Source organism: Rhodnius prolixus, unplaced genomic scaffold, assembly GCF_049639745.1.
Source record: "Rhodnius prolixus isolate KJV_2025 unplaced genomic scaffold, Rpr scaffold_2, whole genome shotgun sequence".
NCBI lineage: Eukaryota > Metazoa > Arthropoda > Insecta > Hemiptera > Reduviidae > Rhodnius > Rhodnius prolixus.
The window spans coordinates 10016325-10037680 of NW_027411592.1; the positions used below are offsets into that span (position 1 = coordinate 10016325).

General features: G+C 33.6%; 1 protein-coding gene across 2 annotated transcripts in view; it reads left to right on the forward strand.

Annotated features, from left to right (window-relative positions):
• Positions 1 to 17123, forward strand: part of magu (SPARC related modular calcium binding-like protein magu) — a 54563-nt gene extending 37440 nt beyond the window's left edge. Inside the window, exons 2-14 of one of the 2 annotated variants that reach the window (XM_074117783.1) lie at positions 2866 to 3028; positions 7210 to 7410; positions 7541 to 7588; positions 7990 to 8082; positions 8188 to 8415; positions 11432 to 11482; positions 11653 to 11736; positions 13553 to 13672; positions 13764 to 13874; positions 15199 to 15280; positions 15388 to 15484; positions 15840 to 16005; positions 16633 to 17123. In XM_074117783.1, coding sequence (XP_073973884.1) covers positions 2866 to 3028; positions 7210 to 7410; positions 7541 to 7588; positions 7990 to 8082; positions 8188 to 8415; positions 11432 to 11482; positions 11653 to 11736; positions 13553 to 13672; positions 13764 to 13874; positions 15199 to 15280; positions 15388 to 15484; positions 15840 to 16005; positions 16633 to 16706 — 1518 coding nt within the window. In that variant the 3' untranslated portion in view covers positions 16707 to 17123. Of the gene's footprint in view, positions 1 to 2865; positions 3029 to 7209; positions 7411 to 7540; positions 7589 to 7989; positions 8083 to 8187; positions 8416 to 11431; positions 11502 to 11652; positions 11737 to 13552; positions 13673 to 13763; positions 13875 to 15198; positions 15281 to 15387; positions 15485 to 15839; positions 16006 to 16632 lie in introns of both variants that reach the window. The other variant, XM_074117786.1, reaches the window with a different exon arrangement.
• Positions 17124 to 21356: the final 4233 nt, after the last annotated feature.

Genomic DNA, 21356 nt, shown 5'->3' on the forward strand with positions numbered 1-21356 from the left:
CTAGTGAAAGGATAAAAAGTTTGAGTATTAGGAAAAATATAGAAAGAAGGTTTATCAAAAAGTAGAAGGTACAAAGCGAGAGTTCAGAATTAATTAAAAAATAGACCTAGGCACAAATTTTTCGAGCTTTTGTTTCTTGGCTATGTCGTTCTAGCAACATTCATCCTAATTTTATGAACGGATCTCACCCAAAACACAAACCCTCTAGCTCCTCCAGGGTTTTTAGTAAAATGCTGTGATGTATCTGAAGAACCTCTCGCAGACATGTTCAGCAACTGGAGATATTGTGCTAATATTTGTTAAGACGTCACTACCAAATGAGTCTCCAGCCCTATCCTATTTGTAGAGTTCGTGAGACGGAGGATGAAACACCCAACTATCATGTAACTGGCTGTTTCTAGGATGTGAAGAGGTTAAGTTAAGGGATCTTTGATTGTAACAGGTTGACAGTGCAGGCGTTTAGACTGTTCTTCCCTAAAGTTGTTCAACTTCTGCAAAAACCTTAATTGTAGCTCAATCCGAAATTGGACATTAGTCCTAGACTTGGTAGATTACTGCTGTTATTAAGCGTCCAATGATGAATAAGAATCACAAGACCAAGATACGATTCTTTGTATAGCTACAGAGGTTACCAAACTGTAGCCTGGGCTTCAGGACAAAGAATCTCAACACAGATATTTAGTGCTTAGTTACATACAGTGGTTAAAATTCAATTGAATTAGACCATATGGAATTATTGGAATTTTATCAATAAATAAAGTCCCACACGTGCATTTTATTAGCTAAGCGAATTTCACAAATTTATTTCGAACTGCAAACACTTGCGTTTCACGGAAGCACCGTATCTCTGTGTATAAGAGAGAGAGTGTGAACAGTTTTATACCGAGTGCGCACGAGTTAGTGCTTTCTTAGAAGCTCCATCTTTACAGAGGTAAACAACTTTTTTTAAAGATAAAGATTAGCCCCCTCCTGTAATAATATTATATCTAATAATATGTGAACACAGACCTCTCCTCCCTCCACCGAGATGATGGTAATCATTTGACATTAAATAACTACGAATACTACTCTTTTACTGTTGTTAATTACTACACACTTGTCATAAACGAACGTAAACATAATGTTCACACATTGTTAATTTATGTTCCGCTTACTTTCTTTTATCTATATTTTTACTTTAGCACAGTTCATTTAAGACTTCCTCTATTTCTCTGAATATATAAGCATCAAGATATCGCTACAGTTTATCTAAAGAACGCTGAGTACGATCTATTTATTATATTCTTTTCTATAATTTTCCACAACAGCCCCATAAATGACTGGTTAGGTATTCAAATACTAGAATAGTTCTGCAACCTTTCTTCACCCGCGGCTAAACTGTACAAATACTTTACTTTATTTCGTTTGTCCTGTTAAAAGTTGTATCAATGTAACAAGCACTATAAGGGATATATTTTTACGCAAAAATGTCGTGGAATTCTATTTTATTTTCCTAATTACTCTTCTTCAGAAGTCCCTCCTTCATTGGAATTTTTGTTTTTCTGTTCTTTCACTAAAAGGTGTACTCCACTTCGGCCAAAATAGATTTATTGGGCACCTCACTCTTGAGGAGCGTCCAACCTGCAACACCTCCAAGTAGTTACTCACCCAGGTCCTCTAGGGAAGTTCTAGGAAGAACAGGAGGGCACAGCAGGCAGGAACTCGCATGCCATCATACTTCTTCCCTTCCAATGTTCTCCTATAAAAATTCCTCAAAATTATAAGGAGGTGGAAAGTTACTAGATAGGGTGTATACTTCTTCAATTTCTGCTAACCAAAGAAATCCTAGGGAACAGCTGCAGCTGACAATAATTACACCCTGATGCTTACACATCCCTCCCTTCAACGTCCCTAGACAGGTTGTGACCCCCCGAATTCATGTCCTTTTATTATAATAAGCAATTTTACAGTTTAAAATTCGTAGTTAGCAGTGGTTATAATTATAAGTTCGAATTGCGATATGAGTTTCCCAACCGACTTCTTTACAGTTAGAAGAAATGTTTAGGATATAATGCAGAACAGTTGCAGTTTATAGATGCAAGTCAAAATGTTTGATTTCTTTTCCGCTTTTTTCTGATACATTACTTTTCTTTTTGTTTATTTGCTTGATAGTTACAGTTCAAGCGTAGTTTGTAACAATTTCGGTGGTTATATTTAGCTTTCCTAACTACTACAGTCTCCCTTCTACTTGAGTTGAATTTGTGAGTTTAGAGAGAAAATTAAAGAACCCTTTGTTCTCGCCGGAAACCCAAGAATTGCGATTCTTCCAATTTTCAAACTTGAGTTTTCACTTGAAATACATATTTTGAGTTAACATGAACTCTAAGAAAACTTATTTAAGAAGAACTTTCCTTTAAAATACCGTTTCAGGATATTTATTTATTGTATTTAGGATCTTTTTTGCCCATTAACCGTGAAGACTAAACATATTGGTATTCACAGATAAAGTTGGCTTTAATACCTCAATTTACCGGTATATTGTTAAAAAAACTGTCACTACCATATCAAATATTCATTTATTTCAAAAGATTAGTTGCTCTGCAGCCTCTTCCTCTCCTTTCTTCTGCGTACGATATTGTACGAACAAGTTGTAAATGAATGGAAAAGAATAGTATTGTTGTCAATTGTTTTTAAAGAGATGAGAATTCATCTCTTCGTAACCATCAAAAAAATAAAAAGTTGATGGTGCCAGGAAATCTCCTGACAGCGGACGGTTATTTATTACAACAGCACTGAGTCACGTACGAAGTTCTTTACAAAGACCAAGTATAATGAATAAACTAAGCTTAAAGTACAACTTATCTTCTGCTTACTTGTTATTTCTAGGTAAACTGTGCTGATAAGTTGAAAGAGTGCGAAAGCCGCGGCCCCAACAGGCCGGTCTGCGGAACCGACGGCAGAACATATCCGACAAGATGTCATCTACTCCAGACCAAATGCTATGGATTAAATCCAAATCTTACCGTCAACCATCGAGGACCTTGTTCAGGTGATGATCAATTTTTACTGAAAACGGTAAAAAACAAATAACTGAAGTGTGAGGTTTTTTTTACTTGTTTTTACTTGAACCCATCGAAAAAGGAAATATTGTAATCATGCTAATTTTCGATTTCGATTTCTCTCCGGAAGTATACACTGTAATTTTCTGTTACTATTGAGCCCACATACTTTACAGACTATCGTAGTGTTCGTTGTATTTTTCACGGTATTCGCACCGTGTGTAGCACTGCTTTATAACATACATTGAATGCCGACGAATCTACAGCAGTATGACGTTGTTTTATAGTTTTAAAAAAATAATGAAAAATATTTCTCAAAATTGTTTTTCTTAGCCTCTTGAAATAATTTATTTTGACGTTTTGATCACACTCCAATCGCTACAATCTTTCAATAACTTCAATAACTTTCAGTTAAGCTCAACCAATATTCAATTTTGTAGTATGGTGTACAGATTTCTGAAGCCACCTACAAAATGGTGCCAACAAAACTAACAGATATCACTCTACATTATAGCAATGTCTCGAAATTCTGTTTTTTTTTCTTGTTTTTTTTCCAAAGACATCAATAACAGGACTATTGTGTGACATGGCATATTTAGTGCAAACCTGGTAGTCTCTAAAAATGCTATTTCATTGGATTGCATGATATTCTCATCAGTGTAATATAGTAATAATTGATTTTCTTGCTTAAATTTTGAATTTAAAGAAAATCGTTTGCGCGGAAGAGTGAATCTCAGATTTTGATTCAACTTTCCTATTCTTGTTCTCTTTACTAAATTCATTAGAATAACTTTTAGTTATCTACAAATGAAATGCAGATTTTGTTGATAAGGATAAGTTTGGAATTGTTAATAACAATTACAACAATGAGAACTGTAGGAAAAGAAAAAGAAAAAACATAGAAGAAGAAGGAAAAAACTGTTGGTTATGGAATATTAAGGAGGCTGAGAAATCAGTTGAATGTTCGTCTGTCTGCTAGTTAGGCGGAAAGGTCCCAGACACTGTTGGCACAGAATTGGCAGACTACGAGTAAACAGTACGTTTAAAACTGTCTACAAGTACTTACACTAAACAAATATTATGTAGATGTGTCTGGTTTTTCTAATTTACTTATAAGTTTAAGAAAAAACAGTTGGTCGCTTCATCCATTTATCTTTTAGAAACGTTTACGCTCGTTTTTACTATTGCATAAAAACTGTAAACTGCAGCATACTGTTGACCTTCGTTTGATCTTCCAATTTCTTAATATACTTGGTACCTTAAGTCTTTAAAATTAGAATAAAAAAAAATCTCTCTAGTCGGAGATGTGGAACCTCAAAAGGGTGAGAAAAAAAGATGATTATGACAATTTATGAAAAATGTATCATCAGATTAGATGCTAGAGAAGAAGATGCGGTTACTATCAACATCGTTGATTCTGCTATTTATGCAGATTAGATGGATAGCCTAGAGTCAAGATGAGAAATGAAGGGTTACCTGTTAAAAATTAAAGAGAGTCACTGGCAGAGAAAGGTGTACGGTCAAGACCTTTACGAAATTTGGTGAAGAAGTCAGGTTTTTTGGGTTGTAAAATTTAATAAAAATAAACACGAATTTCTCTTTATTCAGACATTCTCAAAATACTTTCCATTAAAAAGTAATTCAACTACTATTTTTGGAAATATCTACATAATTCTAATCCTGTATGTTTTCAAAGAATTCTGTTAGATTACATTAATTCTATCTACGCAGCATTTGATCTGTCACTCTTAGTGGACCATTTAATGTCAAGTAAACGGAAACGATTATCTGGTTAAAACAAAACAAAAAACACAAACCTAAATTGCTAGGCCTAAATTGGTCGTGCTCTACACAAAATTGATCTACACAAAACAGGTCATTTTTCTAGAAACCTATTTCGGATTTAAGGTGATCTCAAAACAGATATTTTCGGGTAAAAATAAATTTCAAAAAATTGCGCATGATCGCAATACGTTCTTTATCTAAATAAGAGAAATTAAAAATTTATTATATTTTTTTCGAGCAAATCAGGATAAAGTGGGCAAGTGGATTTAGTCAAATGTGGAGGCATTACCTAATCTAACCGGTGGGGGCATTTAACTTTGAATCCGAACTTATGGCAGCTGATTTCGTCCAATATCTATATGTCCAAGGACTGCACATTACACTGTTAAACGGAAGTCTACGCAACCCACTCTTGGTAATCGATGTTCTTTCCGAAAAAATGTTTCAAATGATCGTTTTTAAGAAAATCTCTAAAAGTAAAGAATCCATTCTGTAAAGTGGAATTTTTCAGGTGTGGGATTGTGATCGGGAAGATTGACATCACAATCGTGGGCACTTATGATAATTACCACTTATTAGAAACTGAGGGCATTCGATTAAAACACGAGATTGAAAATTAATATGATCGGCAGTACTTATTGCTCTATGCAAGAGAATGTAAACAATTATTGGGTACATCTCGGTGAGAGAAAATCATGCGTACGTTTACAGCAGATTTTTAATTCTATTATTAGAACTATTTATCCAGACCTAGAGCAGTGAAACTTCTCCGCCTCCTGGATATGTATACATTCTTTTTATGTTCAAGTGTGTTGTGATGAGGTTAGGTGTGTTGAGAAGGTCTAAAGAAGAGCATGCTCTGGTTGGATGTGCGGGGAAGGGCAAGATGTAGCCATGCTGTCTGCTGGCCTAAACAAAGAGTGCCTTCACTTAAGACCTGCTAAGACAGGTGTGTGTTGTAGTGGTATTTCTACTACGTGCCGTACACATTCCTGAGATCTCTTTTATTTGTGATCACAATCTACACTAAGGCAGTGTGTGTTTGTATGGGTAAAGATTGTACGTGGCTTTTAATAACTAGCAGCTCACTCTATTATAGCTTTCAATCGGCTGAGAAGAACCACATTAACTACTAGAATAGAAAAAAACTATTTCTAACTGCTGCGCTGGAGAAAGGTAACTGAACCAGTCTTCTAGACTGAGTAGTGACTATCTTCCTTCTAGCTCATCCTGTATTCTTATAGCTATCTCCCTTCCTCTATCCTCCATCATTATGACATTAAAAAAAAACTATCAACATTTCAGGGTATTACAAAAACAATTTTTTTGTTTTGTTAGTGAATGGTCTGTGTATCGTTGTTTATCTCAAAAACAAAATGTTTCTGCATGTTAGTAGCGAGTACTGAATTTGTGTGTCAAGGTATTCAGTCGCAATACTTGACAATGCTTCCCGTTTACATAATTTCAACAACTGGGCCGGCACAAGGGTGAGGCATTTGCAATTGGTAAATAATCGAAAAAGAGCGCAAAATATGACAGACTTTCCGATTTAAAAAGAAATATATATTATTTTAAAATAAATTGGTGGGAAAACTCATGAAAACTTAAATTTCTCTAGCAATATTCTCAAGGTTTTAACTCTTAGGTTTTCTTTAAACTCTAAAATTTATTTAATTCTTTCTAACATTTTGTAGTTTATTAAGCCGTGTATTACACTGAAATGAGTTGAATGTGGAAATGAAGCACTTTAGAGTGCTTAAAGGGAATCGGTTTATTTCCATCCAACACCATGAGAGCCCTGAAACCAATTCCCCTAAAAGAATGAATGAAATAAAATATTCAGATCAAGTGATGTCATGGATTGCGAAATTTCAATAAAATAAACTTAAAATAACAAGAACTTAAAATCAAAATTTATTGATTTATTCAGGCTTCTCTCCGGCCAACCATCTCCTTCTGGATGCCTAGATTCTAGTCTGGGGGTGTTGTGCTTCTTCTAAAAGGGGGTTAGCTACCGTAAATTCCTCATTGGCTATGTTTCGCCTGGCATACTTAGCAGATTGGATCGTTATTGTGAGATTCTCATCAAAAATTTAAGTCCTCCCCACCTAAGAGACTGAAAATGAGGTGTGCTTTCTCCCGCAGAAAAAGGGGAGGAGGCTCTTTTAATCGCCTCTTTTGAGAAAAGCAGACAGTACCTCAAGGTAAAGACTCAAGTTTTTTTAACAGGAAACTGTACAGGTTCAAAATCAAAACTTAGAAAAGAGAAATTCTATTGTCTATTGAATTGTTAGAAATACAAATAATTATGGAACCCAGACCAACCCATAGTTACTGTATGTTAAAAACCAAACACTAATTTTATATTCTGTTTTTTCTCTTTTAGATAAACAACCCTGCTGGGCGGATAGAAATGGAAGGGACCCAGAAGGCGGCCTTGTATTCATACCAAAGTGTTTGTCTGACGGTAGATATGCGCCGGTCCAATGTCACGAAGCAACTGGCTATTGTTGGTGTGTAACCCCGCAAGGCAAGCCGTTGCCTAACACATCTGTTCGTCATGCTAGACCTAAATGTAACAGAAGAGGTAAAAACGAGAAAAAAAAATGTGAATTTTTTGAGTTTAAATGTTTGCTTAGTAATTTTCGCAAACATAAAGTTATTTACAAAATGATTGTAGCCTATCAACTGTCTTATAATAAAACCTGTCTTGGCAGGGAAAATGAGAAGGGGTTCAGGATTAAGAAGTCAGAAACCAAAAAAAGGTAAGTTCTCAGACTTATTTCCAAGAAAATTCATTTTAGTACATTTTGTTTGGTTCAAAGGAGATTTCTCTGAATAGTACGGTATTAACCACCGCGTATTATTAGTGAACGTTTAAATACGTTATTCAAATTCCGACAGAAAAGTCACGTTGGGGAAGAGTGAAGAGTTTAGTATATCCACATAAACACCTATTGCTCTTGTTTGAAATTATTTCCTTAAAATTAATTGATCCTGCGATCACTTGCTTATTTTAAGCATAACTAAACCTTCAAATAAAATTTTGCTGTTGAATTATTTATTATTAGTTGAATTCATTATAATTATTCATTTTCAATTCTAATATAATTGAATGGCTTACATTTTATTGTATTTTTTATTCACTTATTTTTTACTTTTTTAGAGTGCGGGAGGATAGAACGTTCAAATTTCATAAACAATTTGATTAGAAGTTTTACTGTTGAATTCAATCGTACATCGGAAGTTCCAAAAGATGGTACCAAGTTTTATATATATAAATATATTTTAGCTTGTAATCGATAGTTAAATAAATTGGTTCTACATTTTATTTGTTTTTTAATTTATTTATAAATTTTTGCAGCACCAGAAATAGAACTTGAGAAACAAGCTGTCTTGTGGAAGTTTGGGACTCTGGACAAAGACTCGAATAAGACGCTTAGTCGTGATGAGTACCGAGAGCTCAGGAAACTTGTACGAAAGGTAGTCAAACCAAAGAAATGCGCCCGTTCATTCAGTAGATTCTGTGACTCAGATAGGGATAGCTACATAACTCTGCAAGAATGGACCAAGTGCCTAGAGCGAAGGACAAGTGAGCAACTTTCCAATTAAACCTGAAAGTGACATGTAAGCCCTAGTCCCCGTCTGAGTAGGTTTTTTTTCTTTACAAAAAACAAAAAATTAATCTTGAATATTAAAATAATAACCAATTATTTATTAAAATACCTAATACAATCCTGAAGAATTTACGCTTACTTGCTTTTTCATTTCATACATTATGCAACAGAACTTGTCCATTAATAACAAAGATTAACAAATTTTCATTTAACACAATTAGAAGGAAATAATTTCAATTTCGCTAATTCACGGTTAACTTGTCCATATGTCTGCTATATTGATTCCTTCATAGCCATTTATTATTTCTAATCAGCTATTCCTGCATTTCAACATTTACTTCATGTCTTGGACATTCTCTATAAATATTTTAATTTGTAATTGCTTAATTTTAACCATCTCTATTCTCTGCCTATTATTGAAATCATATGAATTTAAATATGGCCTTAAAAAAAGTTTTTTTTCTAGCATAAATGAGACCTTCATTCAGCTTAGATTTACATTCTGTTATGGTCTGCTCTATTGATGAAAAACAATACTAAAGTATCGCCAAAATGAAAGCGGTATTTTTTGTTCTTAGGGGCCAGTACAAGTAAACGGGTTCTAAAAGTTTGGTAAAAATAATGCGACTTTAGAACGGCAAAGTAAAATATTAGTATGACATTTTATAAATGGTTTATTCAAATAAGGTGTTATCAACATGTTTAAAATAAAAATATTTAAAAACAAAGTTAAATGGAAATTTACTTGCGTGAATTTTTATGCTTTGTTTGAGAAGGGATAAAAAAAAAAAAATGCCGAAAGCTCAAGTTTAATATAAGTTATCATCAGGGTTTAGACAAAATTATCCATCAAATTACTTAAAATCAAAAGTACCTATATTTTTTGATTGCATTATGATTCTTTTGAAAATCTGGTTTCTATTAACGCTAAATATTCTGGCAAATAATGTACTTTATGTGACAACAATGCATATATAGAAATATTCTCAGAAATGGGGGAAAGCGTTATAAGCAGCTTGCAAGATTGATCGAATTGACAAATCATGACTAATTTAATCCATTTCAATGCCACTTTTTCCATCTAATACAATCTTTCTAACCATCAGTTTTTGCATCGTCCAGCACTCCCGCTAATAGGTGAAAATTTCATTTTATTTGTATGATAGAAGAAAGTTTGGCTAACTTATCGACTTCTTCATTTCCTGAAACGCCCATGTGGCCGGGGCATCTAGATCAAAAGAATATATTTGCTAGAAGGGATTTTCTTCTAGAATTCCTAGAACATTCCAGGATTTATTTTCAAGGTGAAGCCTCAAGAATTATGTGCTTTCAGCACAGTATGGGCTATCCGAATAGAGACGAAAGAAAATTTTAGAATCGTAATATAGCTAATTGCGTTAGTGGTAATTTTTTACTATTTGTCAGGGTTTTTACTATTCCAAAGTGTAGAACGTGAGTAAAACGTTTTTATTCATACCCTCATTGTGCCCTGTACCAGCGGACAAGATTTCAAGAGACAATTTCTGCCTCTGTAATCGCCATTAAATTAATGAAAAATGATTGTTTAAAGAAATTGTGTAAACTAAATATTAGTACATACGTATTTTGTAGAAAAATGATGGTTAGGGTTGCATACATGCTGTTAGTTTTAATTATTCAAGAAGGTTGAAAATCTAATCAATGGGACCAATTAGCCAATTCCTCATCTAATCGAATTATGTGATCTTAACTGCTACTATGATCAAATGTAACTTTGTAAATAAACATCTTCCTTAAAAAAAAAATCATTACGGTGGCGGTGAAATAATTTTTTTTAATTTCTGAGGGCTGTTAATATTACTTGCAAAAAAAAAAAATTTAAAAGGATTTCCTAAGAAATCAATCAGAGCAGCTACAAACTTTATCCTTCAACCGATTTTAAGGTAAGATTCACGATAGTTCCTTTGACTTTTTTTGTCTACTGAGATGTCAGACTACATGGGCTCGCCAGAACTAAGGTAGGTTTAGGACGGAGTCATAACACATATTTAAAGGAACAAATTTAATTTTATAGCAATTACCAATTTAATAATAAGGACTACCAAAAACCTTCTTTGGTAGGATGCTGTATTGGAAAAACAAGAAGTGTTCTCTAATATTATAAGAGATCACTTTAAGTAAAACTATTACCTTTGCCTTTAAGCAAATTTTCCGTCAGAATTAATAGTCAGAGAATGTTCTAGCAAACAGGGGGTTTAGTTGCAGTCCTAAGCATGAAATACCAAATAGTTTTCAGTAATAAGTAGTTCGGTTTACCTTAAGTTGTGAAAAATTAAATTGTTAGCTTTTATAGATCCAAAATGGTAGATATACAAAGATTTTTTAAGGGTGAAGACTTGATTGAACCTGATAAAAAACTACTTTAATTATGAGCGAATCGTTTTTATTTTTGTTTACATTTAGTCCATAGACAAGTTTTTCAATTTTGCGAAACTACTAGAGGCATAGCGTGGTCTATATATGTATGTAAATACAAATAGCGGTAGCGTAACGAGGTAGTCAGGAGACATTCGTGTTGGCTGGATTGAGGCTTGCATCTCTCTGCATCAGCATGTTTATGTAATTTTATAAAGTAGTCCATCCATACTAAGACCGTGCACTACATTAACATGCCGATTACACTTTACTGATGTAGTTCTTAAGTTTCTATTGATGCCAGCCTCAGTTGGATGTTAAAGTTTAGCCTTATTTTAATTTGAAGATATTCATGCTTCTTTAATTTCCTCTCACTACTCTAGTATAAGAAGTATTGTGATCGTGCCAAATTTGTCATATAGCTGAACTAATTGTACTTTAATATGCACTATTGATTTACAGTTTTTAAAAAACAATATTTTTATTTATCACCTATATGTGATAAACCACGGTCTCCTATCACATTCTCAGATATAATTATATCTTAAGCAACTAGAAAAATTGTTTCAGTGCATCTTTTGTTTTGTTTTTTTTCAGTCAAAAGGACGAGGGGGAACAAAAAGAAAACTAGTGACGGGGACTTGGGAGGTGAGCATTTCTAAACCAGGTAACTGATTCTCGTGGCCCTGATATTGTTTTCACTTCTCACACTATTCAAAATAGTGACCGTATTAAAAATATTTAAAACTAATAAAGTTTTTAATAGTTTTGATAACTTCTAAATTAGTTGATGAGATTAATAGTTTTATTATTGGTAGTGTTACAGGAAAGTGTCCCTTTGATGAGTAGTGACATACCAGATTTTGGAATAGAAAGGCCAGATCGAAAAGAAGAACCAGAAGGTATTTTGGTTTGTTACATTGTAAAAAAGAAAACAAAAAAAATACCTTTCTATGTGAGTTAGTTTCTAGGTCCAGTTATCCACTGCTTTAACGATTGTCATTAAACATCACATACTATTTATTTATCAATTGAACTGCCTGTCGTTCTTATCAGTAAATTTTTCCAGGGTTGTTGTTTTTTAGGGGTTCTCAGAAAACTCCAACTTCAAGTGGAACTTTAAGTTAATATTAAACTTGGCCTCTAACTGTTAGTTTAATGAACAATAATTTGTAATTTCAACATTTTTCGAGAAAGAATTTAAAAAAAAAAGGATTTAAAATTGAAAATTGAGAATTCTTTAAATTGGAAATATGTTTGATGGTGGTACGGATTATAATAGCCAATGTAGCCATTCACATTTACTTTCCTGAAGGTGAAATTTTCAAAAGAGCAGCTAGATAGAAAAGTACAAAAACACATTGGTCAACTTCAGAATAAGTGTAAAAATTTCCTATTATTATAGTATTACTGAAGGCACTAGCCGGACCATCTTTCTACAATACTCTCTTTATTTCGAACTTTAGTTGTGCTTACATTTTGTTTATTCTAAACTAAAACTTGAAGAAGATTTTTTAGTGCTGGACACTGCAATTTCCTCCATCATTACCTCCTCCTTGACATGTAGTTTATCATTTAGATTGTGTTGGTAAGTTCTAGTGAGCACCTTCCGGTCTTAGATCTGTACCTGTCACACTCCAGCAAAGGTTGAGACTCATATCGATAAAAAGGCACTTTACTAACAATTTACCCAATTTTCATTGCTAACTTCTGATGTAATTATTTTTGTTATCTGGTTGTGTCTTTGAAGGTAATCTGATTGTGCCAACTGTTTGCATAAGCTTGTTTTGTGCTGTGTAATTTCAATGGCACAATCTACATCTATCATCCTGCATTTCATATACCTTAATTAAGTACTTCTCGACATTCTAGATCCAAGATAACTTGGATCGGAAGAACTGTCGTAAGCCCCCTCGTCTCTGCAAAAAAAAAGAAGCCATTTTGACGCGCATTTTCGATATTTATAAACTCAGGAATTTTGAGTGTCTGTTTTTTGATTGCTTGTTCTGATCTCGATCCTTCCGGAATTCTCAGCAAGTGCATCCCTGTCTCTGTCTCGAATGCACTTAAATTCGTAGGCGTGAACTTAATTAACATCAGCCTCTTTTGTGCGACAAGGATTCCTCCGAGCAATCTCTCTAATTTGTGCTTGACGTAGGTCTTTAATGTCTACTGCACCTCTCCCTCCTTGGGCTTAGGAAACGAACAGTCTGATACTGCTGAATACTTGTGACGTTTAATGTACCCATGTAGTAATTCACTGTAAGTCCTCTAAGTCTGTATCGGAGCATGATATTATGTTACACCAAGAGAATATGTCAAATGGGAATAGTATGTGTGTTAATAGCTAGTAGGTTAACGCCCTCAGCTCTGACTTGAGTACTTGGAAGAGCCTCTTCAAGAAAATTCCTACATTATTCCTCTTGATTTCCTGCAAAATCAATGTTCCCAGCTTGCTGAATCCCAAGGAATTTTGAGGTTTCGCAGTGATTCATAGGCTTTGTACCCTTTTTCTTCCTTGAAAGTCTACCTTACTCTCACTGACTGTTAATAATCTGCACTTTTCCTATCTGTGGTGAAGTTCTACATTACTCGAATCAATTCTTGCAGCTTTTCAGGAGCGATAAAGTATAATTTTAAATCGCCGAAGATGCGAGAGAATACAACTAAATAATTATTATTATTTCCTCCCTACTGAAAGATTAAACCTTGTTTCAGTGAATGATTGTTTATCAGACAGAAAATCAGTTCTAGAAGAACAAAGTAATCTGGAAAGTTATGTGCCAGAATGTGCTCCTGACGGAAGATACCAAAAAATACAATGTTATAAATCTACTGGTAATTTTTTATGTTAAATCAATTTTAAAAAAATAAATTAATAATAATTAAATTAATAACGGATATAAAATAGTTGATATTTTTGTGGCAGGATACTGTTGGTGTGTCCATGAAGATTCTGGGAAACCAATACCCGGGACATCTGTTAAAGATCTTAATCCCAAGTGTGATGCGGTACAACCACCTTCAAGACCCATGAAAGGTAAATAACGATAATTGAGCACTATCCAGCTCCTCTTCAAAAAAACTTCCAAGAAAAGATTATAAACACTAGAACTTCTTATGTGAAGTGATTAGTTAGTAAAATTAATCTGGTGTGAAGAGACACATGATTTTTCTCTTACTAAAGTGCTCAAGCATTCTTCGAACTTCAAATTTTTTCTAAATATTATTGGGTTCGCTACAATAAAAGAGTTTTAAAGGAAAGTATGACGCCTCAGAACCCGTACTTCAAAAAAAACGGAACAATTCAATGATCAAATGAAGCCATACAACGTATGAAGTCAGAAATTTGACATGGCAGTTGTAAGGGAAAATAAAAATATGTGGCTTAATAAAGAGACGAGAGCTTTTTTTGTTTGATAGAATATTTGTTCACCGTTATTGAAGAAAGTGCTGCTATCAAGTAAGACTTTCCACGAGGGAATTGCAATTGTCACGCCTGTTGATGGTATAGCCCAAAGAACAGTCTTTTCCAATTAAGCAAAACCCCCAGTGAACCATTGTGTGTCAAAAGATTGGAGTAACTGATCAGTTCGCCTACTAATACACCTCGACCCAGGTTAAATCAGTTCATGAAAATTATCATCTTGTTTTTTTGATGTTGGTGTCTTGATCCCAGGACATAGTTCTTTGATGCAATCCCTCGACTTGAACATTGTTTGCTCACAGCCTAGAAAGGTTCCGAACTCGGAGATCTTGAAATCCCTGCAGGTGTTCCAGTCTAATTCAGCAAACTAAATACTGACTCCTCCACAATATAAATAAGGCCGGAAGAAATCGTTGATATGCGCAACAATTTGGATTTAGCAAACTCTAGTTCAGTCCAATAATGTATTAAGCGACGCATTCCCGTCGAATGGTTGGCACAGATGATGGCTGTGTTAAGAACGATGTCTCCGAGGCACCAGGCACTCTCCCGGAAGAAATACTTAAGTTTTTTGACCAATGCGATTTGGGAGTTGTGAATTTTATAAAAGGCCTGTTTTGTTACCAGCTGTTGGGAAAGGATATATCCTCAATTTGGAGGAAAGGAAGCTGGGTGTTGATAATCTTATCTGCCGACACCCCTCTCTTTTTAGGACCTACCTAGAAAACATGAATGAGTTGTTTCATCGCTGGGGGTGCAGTTGGGTGATAAGTGACACCTCTTGTCAGTGGATAGTGTGCAATGGATCAGTCCGGTGCTGCGTAATTTAAATAAAAAAGAAAAAAATAAACCTTTCTGGATCTTCCTTATTCTTAAGAATATTTCAACTTAACAAAGAATAATTTGAATTCCACAATAAAATTTTGTATTGTTTCAGGATGTCCTGAAAATAGAAAAAATGCATTTTTAAGAGATCTGATGGAATTTCTTTCGCGAACTATGGAAGAAAAAAAATTTAGGTATTTTTTAAAGAAATTATGAATATTAAAATTGTCAAATTATAAACTTTTCTGAAACGAATATTTTACTTATTTAGACAAATATTGGTAACAAATTTAATTTTTAGTGCGAGTGATAAAGGATTACTATTAATAGATCAACATCCTCTAAATGAGCAAATTGCAGCTTGGAATTTTCATGCACTTGACACAAATAAAAATAAGGTAATTGCAGTTTTTACTTTTATTACATTAAATCATTTTTTGAGATATAAAAGTTCATTATTATAGCCCAAATATAATACATCTTTCTCCAAATAAAGAACTGGTACTCAGTAACAGACATCCTATCTCATTGAAAACCTTCCATTTATAGAAAAAACTTATGAACTGTATTACATATGAACCTTATAAAGCTCACTATTCCGCGATGGACAGTATTGCCTGTATCGTAAAAACATGGTATGGATGCCGGCAGTGCACTGGAAAAGGCTCCGATCAACAATGATATCAGACAAAACCTTGAAAAAAATTTGAACAAAAATGTAAAGTACACATTCCATTACTTAATTTATTTTAGGTACTAGAAAGAAAAGAATGGAAGACATTCCGTACGATGATATCAACTCACAAGAAGCTTAGGAGGTGTGGAAAGAAACTGCCCCGATATTGTGACGTGAACCACGATAGAAGGATTAGTATGACTGAGTGGTTGAATTGTTTAAATGCACAGAAAAGTTCTTCAAGTAAGTATGCTAGTAAGTTACGTTTTCTAATTTTAATTAATTCATTTAATAAGACTTTTATTTTAAATAGTGTAAGTATAATAGAAAATCCCAATATCACAACCATTTTACAAAATGGAATTTAGAATTGTTTTAGGTTTTCATTTTGTATAAATTTCTTCGCTTTGATAAATAAAAATTTTAGGATTTAAAGGAATAATGATTCCCTTAATTGTGTTTCTAATCTAAGTGTGAGGTACTTATTCTATTCTATTTAGTTTATAATTAGGTGGACTATTTCTAAAACAACATTGCCAGTTATTGGAAAGTAAGTTGATTTGGGCTTCAGTGTCAAGAACTCTCTTTGGCCCTTTGCCCAGATTTACACCAAGTTAGCTCAATCCTTTACTCTCTCTCCCTCTCTCTCCCTCTCTCTCTTTTAAATAGCTATTGGGTATCTTCATTCTTAAACTAAAAAAAAAGTAGATTGGGCGTCTAGTTTGGAGAAGTTTTCATTTGTAGAACTAGTGTTTCTTGTAAATCAATAGTGGATTTAAGTAAATGTAATTCTCATTAACGTTATTTTATATTGTTAAAGCGATAATTTATATATATAACATTTAATAATTGGTTACTAATTTGATGTAGGTATCACAGCCACTCCAAGTACCAGGAGGAGAGGTCCTAATCCAATAGAGTCATACTTAAAAGACGATGATTGATGGTAAAGAAAAGTTGAATTAAAAAACTTCTTTCCCCTACCACGTGTATATTATTCCATTTACTTATTTATAAAATCCTTTACCGCATTGTATATTTGGGGAAAAATGAATTATTAAAAAATTGTACATAAATATATATGAAAGTAATCCATAGTGATAAATTGCCATTTAAAAATGAATTAGCTTTAAGTAATAGAAAATCAATTAAAATGGCATCCTCTGCTATGGCCAAAATTTGTTGTAATTAAATCAAATGTGCTAAACTCGAAACAATTAGTTTTCAGTTTTAAATTTAATAAAAGTTTGAATAAATAGTGGTATTATTAAACTGAACGAACAATTGTCTTCAACATATTATTATTTTATAGTAATAAAAATGCGAAAACCAATTGCAATTTTTTATAAATAAATAAATGAGGGAGGAATGTCATTATTAAATTAATCTAGAATAATGTTTTGTGATATATTTGCCTTAATGTAATCTCTAATAAAATTTTAATTAAGATTTCAAAATGTGAAAGTGAATTTTATTTCGTTAAGTTAAACAACAAAAAAAAGAAAAAAAAAATTGTTACCTGCATATGTTAATTTAAATTGTCTTTTTATATATATAAATAATTATTATTTATAATTTGTTTTAAGTTTGATTTGTTATTTTGTACAGTTTCTTTTATATTATACAAAAAAAAATAATGAAAAGTAAAACAATTTTGTATGAAGTTGAAAAAAAAGCAAAAACAAATTTTTCGAGTACAACAGTTCCCAGATCTTAGTCCTCTATGTAATATGAATTTCTGTTTCATCAAAATTCTTATACATGTAAAAGAGGAAAAGTTAGCCATCCATTGAGTAAAGGCATACTTCAGATTATGGAATTTTCAACAAACTCGGAATTATAACACTAAATATAATCCTTCGCATCAGTGCAAAGGCCGAGGACCGAAATTACGAAAAAAGAACACTTTAGAGGGAATCTATTCATTCCTCTTCTTAGAAGTACCCCAGATCATTTTTTCCATGACAAATTTTTCTAGAGTGATACGTTTATATGTTAATAACTACTGTTCGATGTTTAATAAAACTGTACGAGATTTTTTACAAAATACTGATAAATCTATTCAGTTAGGAGTCACTTCCGATTTCTTGGAATCGGGAAATCTAGGCTCAAATGTTATTCATATTAATTTTAAACAGATGTAGACTGTACATTAAACAGTTAGTGCCTTTTTAAAGAAAACCAAACTTCCCACTCTTCAAGAAGTACAATTAGTTTCCCATTTCCCAAAATAAATGTTAAAGTTAAAGATCTAAACATGCAAAACAGGATAACAATAAAATAAAAAACGGTAGCAATTGATTTTAAGGAAATTCTGTAAAAACCAGAAACAGAGACAAAATTAGAGAGTTACTTCCGGTTTACCTATTTTGGTCCAATATCTTTATGTAAATACAATAGAAAAATACCGGAGTGGCTTCCAGTTCGACTAGATTACACTTTTTCCGTCTCCGTCACCTACTTTTATAGCCAGCAGTAAAATAAACATAAAGGGGTGCCTTCATTTAGGAAACGGAAAGTAGAATTCAAGGGAAAAGTATCAAATTGGCTTCCACTTCTTCTAAATTTCTACTTAATCCGTCTTAGTCACTTATTATAGCCAAGAGTAGAATAAACACAATACGTTGCCTTCCTTTGATAAATGAAAAGTAAAATACAAGAGAAAAATACCGAATTGACTTCTAGTTCATATAAATTTCCGCTTTTTCCGTCTGTGGCATCTACTTTTAAAGCCAAGAGCAGAATAAACATGAAGGGTGGCCTTCATTTGAGAAACGAAAAGTAAAATACAAGGGAAAATTTCCAAATCGGCTTTCAGTTCGTCTAGATTTTTACTTTTTCCGTCTTTGTCACCTATATTTATCGCCAGGAGTAGATTAAACATAAAGGGTTGCCTTCATTTTGGAAACGGAAGTAGAATTCAAGGAAAAAGTATCGAATTGCCTTCCAATTCGTCTAGATTTCCTCTTTTTCCATCGCTGACTTCTGCTTTTAATGCCAGGAGCAAAATCAACATAAAGGGTTGCATCAATTTAAAAACCAAAAGAAAATAGAAGGGAAATATACCAAATTGGCTGCTAGTTTTATAGATTTCCTCTTTTTCCGTCGTTGACTTCTGCTTTTAATGCCAGGAGAAGAATAAACATAAAGGGTTGGCTTCATTTTGGAAACGGAAGTAGAATTCAAGGAAAAAGTATCGAATTGCCTTCCAATTCGTCTAGATTTCCTCTTTTTCCATCGCTGACTTCTGCTTTTAATGCCAGGAGCAAAATCAACATAAAGGGTTGCATCAATTTAAAAACCAAAAGAAAATAGAAGGGAAATATACCAAATTGGCTGCTAGTTTTATAGATTTCCTCTTTTTCCGTCGTTGACTTCTGCTTTTAATGCCAGGAGAAGAATAAACATAAAGGGTTGGCTTCTTTAGGGAAACGAAAAGTATAATACAAGGGAAAAATACCGAATTGGCTTTCAGTTTGTCTAGATTTCCACTTTTTCCGTCTCTGCCATCTACTTTTATAGCCAGGGGTAGAATAAACATAAAGGGTTGCATCAATTTAAAAACCAAAAGAAAATAGAAGGGAAATATACCAAATTGGCTGCTAGTTTTATAGATTTCCTCTTTTTCCGTCGTTGACTTCTGCTTTTAATGCCAGGAGAAGAATAAACATAAAGGGTTGGCTTCTTTAGGGAAACGAAAAGTATAATACAAGGGAAAAATACCGAATTGGCTTTCAGTTTGTCTAGATTTCCACTTTTTCCGTCTCTGCCATCTACTTTTATAGCCAGGGGTAGAATAAACATAAAGGGTTGGCTTCTTTAGGGAAACGAAAAGTAAAATACAAGGGAAAATTTCCAAATCGGCTTTCAGTTCGTCTAGATTTTTACTTTTTCCGTCTTTGTCACCTATATTTATCGCCAGGAGTAGATTAAACATAAAGGGTTGCCTTCATTTTGGAAACGGAAGTAGAATTCAAGGAAAAAGTATCGAATTGCCTTCCAATTCGTCTAGATTTCCTCTTTTTCCATCGCTGACTTCTGCTTTTAATGCCAGGAGCAAAATCAACATAAAGGGTTGCATCAATTTAAAAACCAAAAGAAAATAGAAGGGAAATATACCAAATTGGCTGCTAGTTTTATAGATTTCCTCTTTTTCCGTCGTTGACTTCTGCTTTTAATGCCAGGAGAAGAATAAACATAAAGGGTTGGCTTCTTTAGGGAAACGAAAAGTATAATACAAGGGAAAATTTCCAAATCGGCTTTCAGTTCGTCTAGATTTTTACTTTTTCCGTCTTTGTCACCTATATTTATCGCCAGGAGTAGATTAAACATAAAGGGTTGCCTTCATTTTGGAAACGGAAGTAGAATTCAAGGAAAAAGTATCGAATTGCCTTCCAATTCGTCTAGATTTCCTCTTTTTCCATCGCTGACTTCTGCTTTTAATGCCAGGAGCAAAATCAACATAAAGGGTTGCATCAATTTAAAAACCAAAAGAAAATAGAAGGGAAATATACCAAATTGGCTGCTAGTTTTATAGATTTCCTCTTTTTCCGTCGTTGACTTCTGCTTTTAATGCCAGGAGAAGAATAAACATAAAGGGTTGGCTTCATTTTGGAAACGGAAGTAGAATTCAAGGAAAAAGTATCGAATTGCCTTCCAATTCGTCTAGATTTCCTCTTTTTCCATCGCTGACTTCTGCTTTTAATGCCAGGAGCAAAATCAACATAAAGGGTTGCATCAATTTAAAAACCAAAAGAAAATAGAAGGGAAATATACCAAATTGGCTGCTAGTTTTATAGATTTCCTCTTTTTCCGTCGTTGACTTCTGCTTTTAATGCCAGGAGAAGAATAAACATAAAGGGTTGGCTTCTTTAGGGAAACGAAAAGTAAAATACAAGGGAAAATTTCCAAATCGGCTTTCAGTTCGTCTAGATTTTTACTTTTTCCGTCTTTGTCACCTATATTTATCGCCAGGAGTAGATTAAACATAAAGGGTTGCCTTCATTTTGGAAACGGAAGTAGAATTCAAGGAAAAAGTATCGAATTGCCTTCCAATTCGTCTAGATTTCCTCTTTTTCCATCGCTGACTTCTGCTTTTAATGCCAGGAGCAAAATCAACATAAAGGGTTGCATCAATTTAAAAACCAAAAGAAAATAGAAGGGAAATATACCAAATTGGCTGCTAGTTTTATAGATTTCCTCTTTTTCCGTCGTTGACTTCTGCTTTTAATGCCAGGAGAAGAATAAACATAAAGGGTTGGCTTCTTTAGGGAAACGAAAAGTAAAATACAAGGGAAAATTTCCAAATCGGCTTTCAGTTCGTCTAGATTTTTACTTTTTCCGTCTTTGTCACCTATATTTATCGCCAGGAGTAGATTAAACATAAAGGGTTGCCTTCATTTTGGAAACGGAAGTAGAATTCAAGGAAAAAGTATCGAATTGCCTTCCAATTCGTCTAGATTTCCTCTTTTTCCATCGCTGACTTCTGCTTTTAATGCCAGGAGCAAAATCAACATAAAGGGTTGCATCAATTTAAAAACCAAAAGAAAATAGAAGGGAAATATACCAAATTGGCTGCTAGTTTTATAGATTTC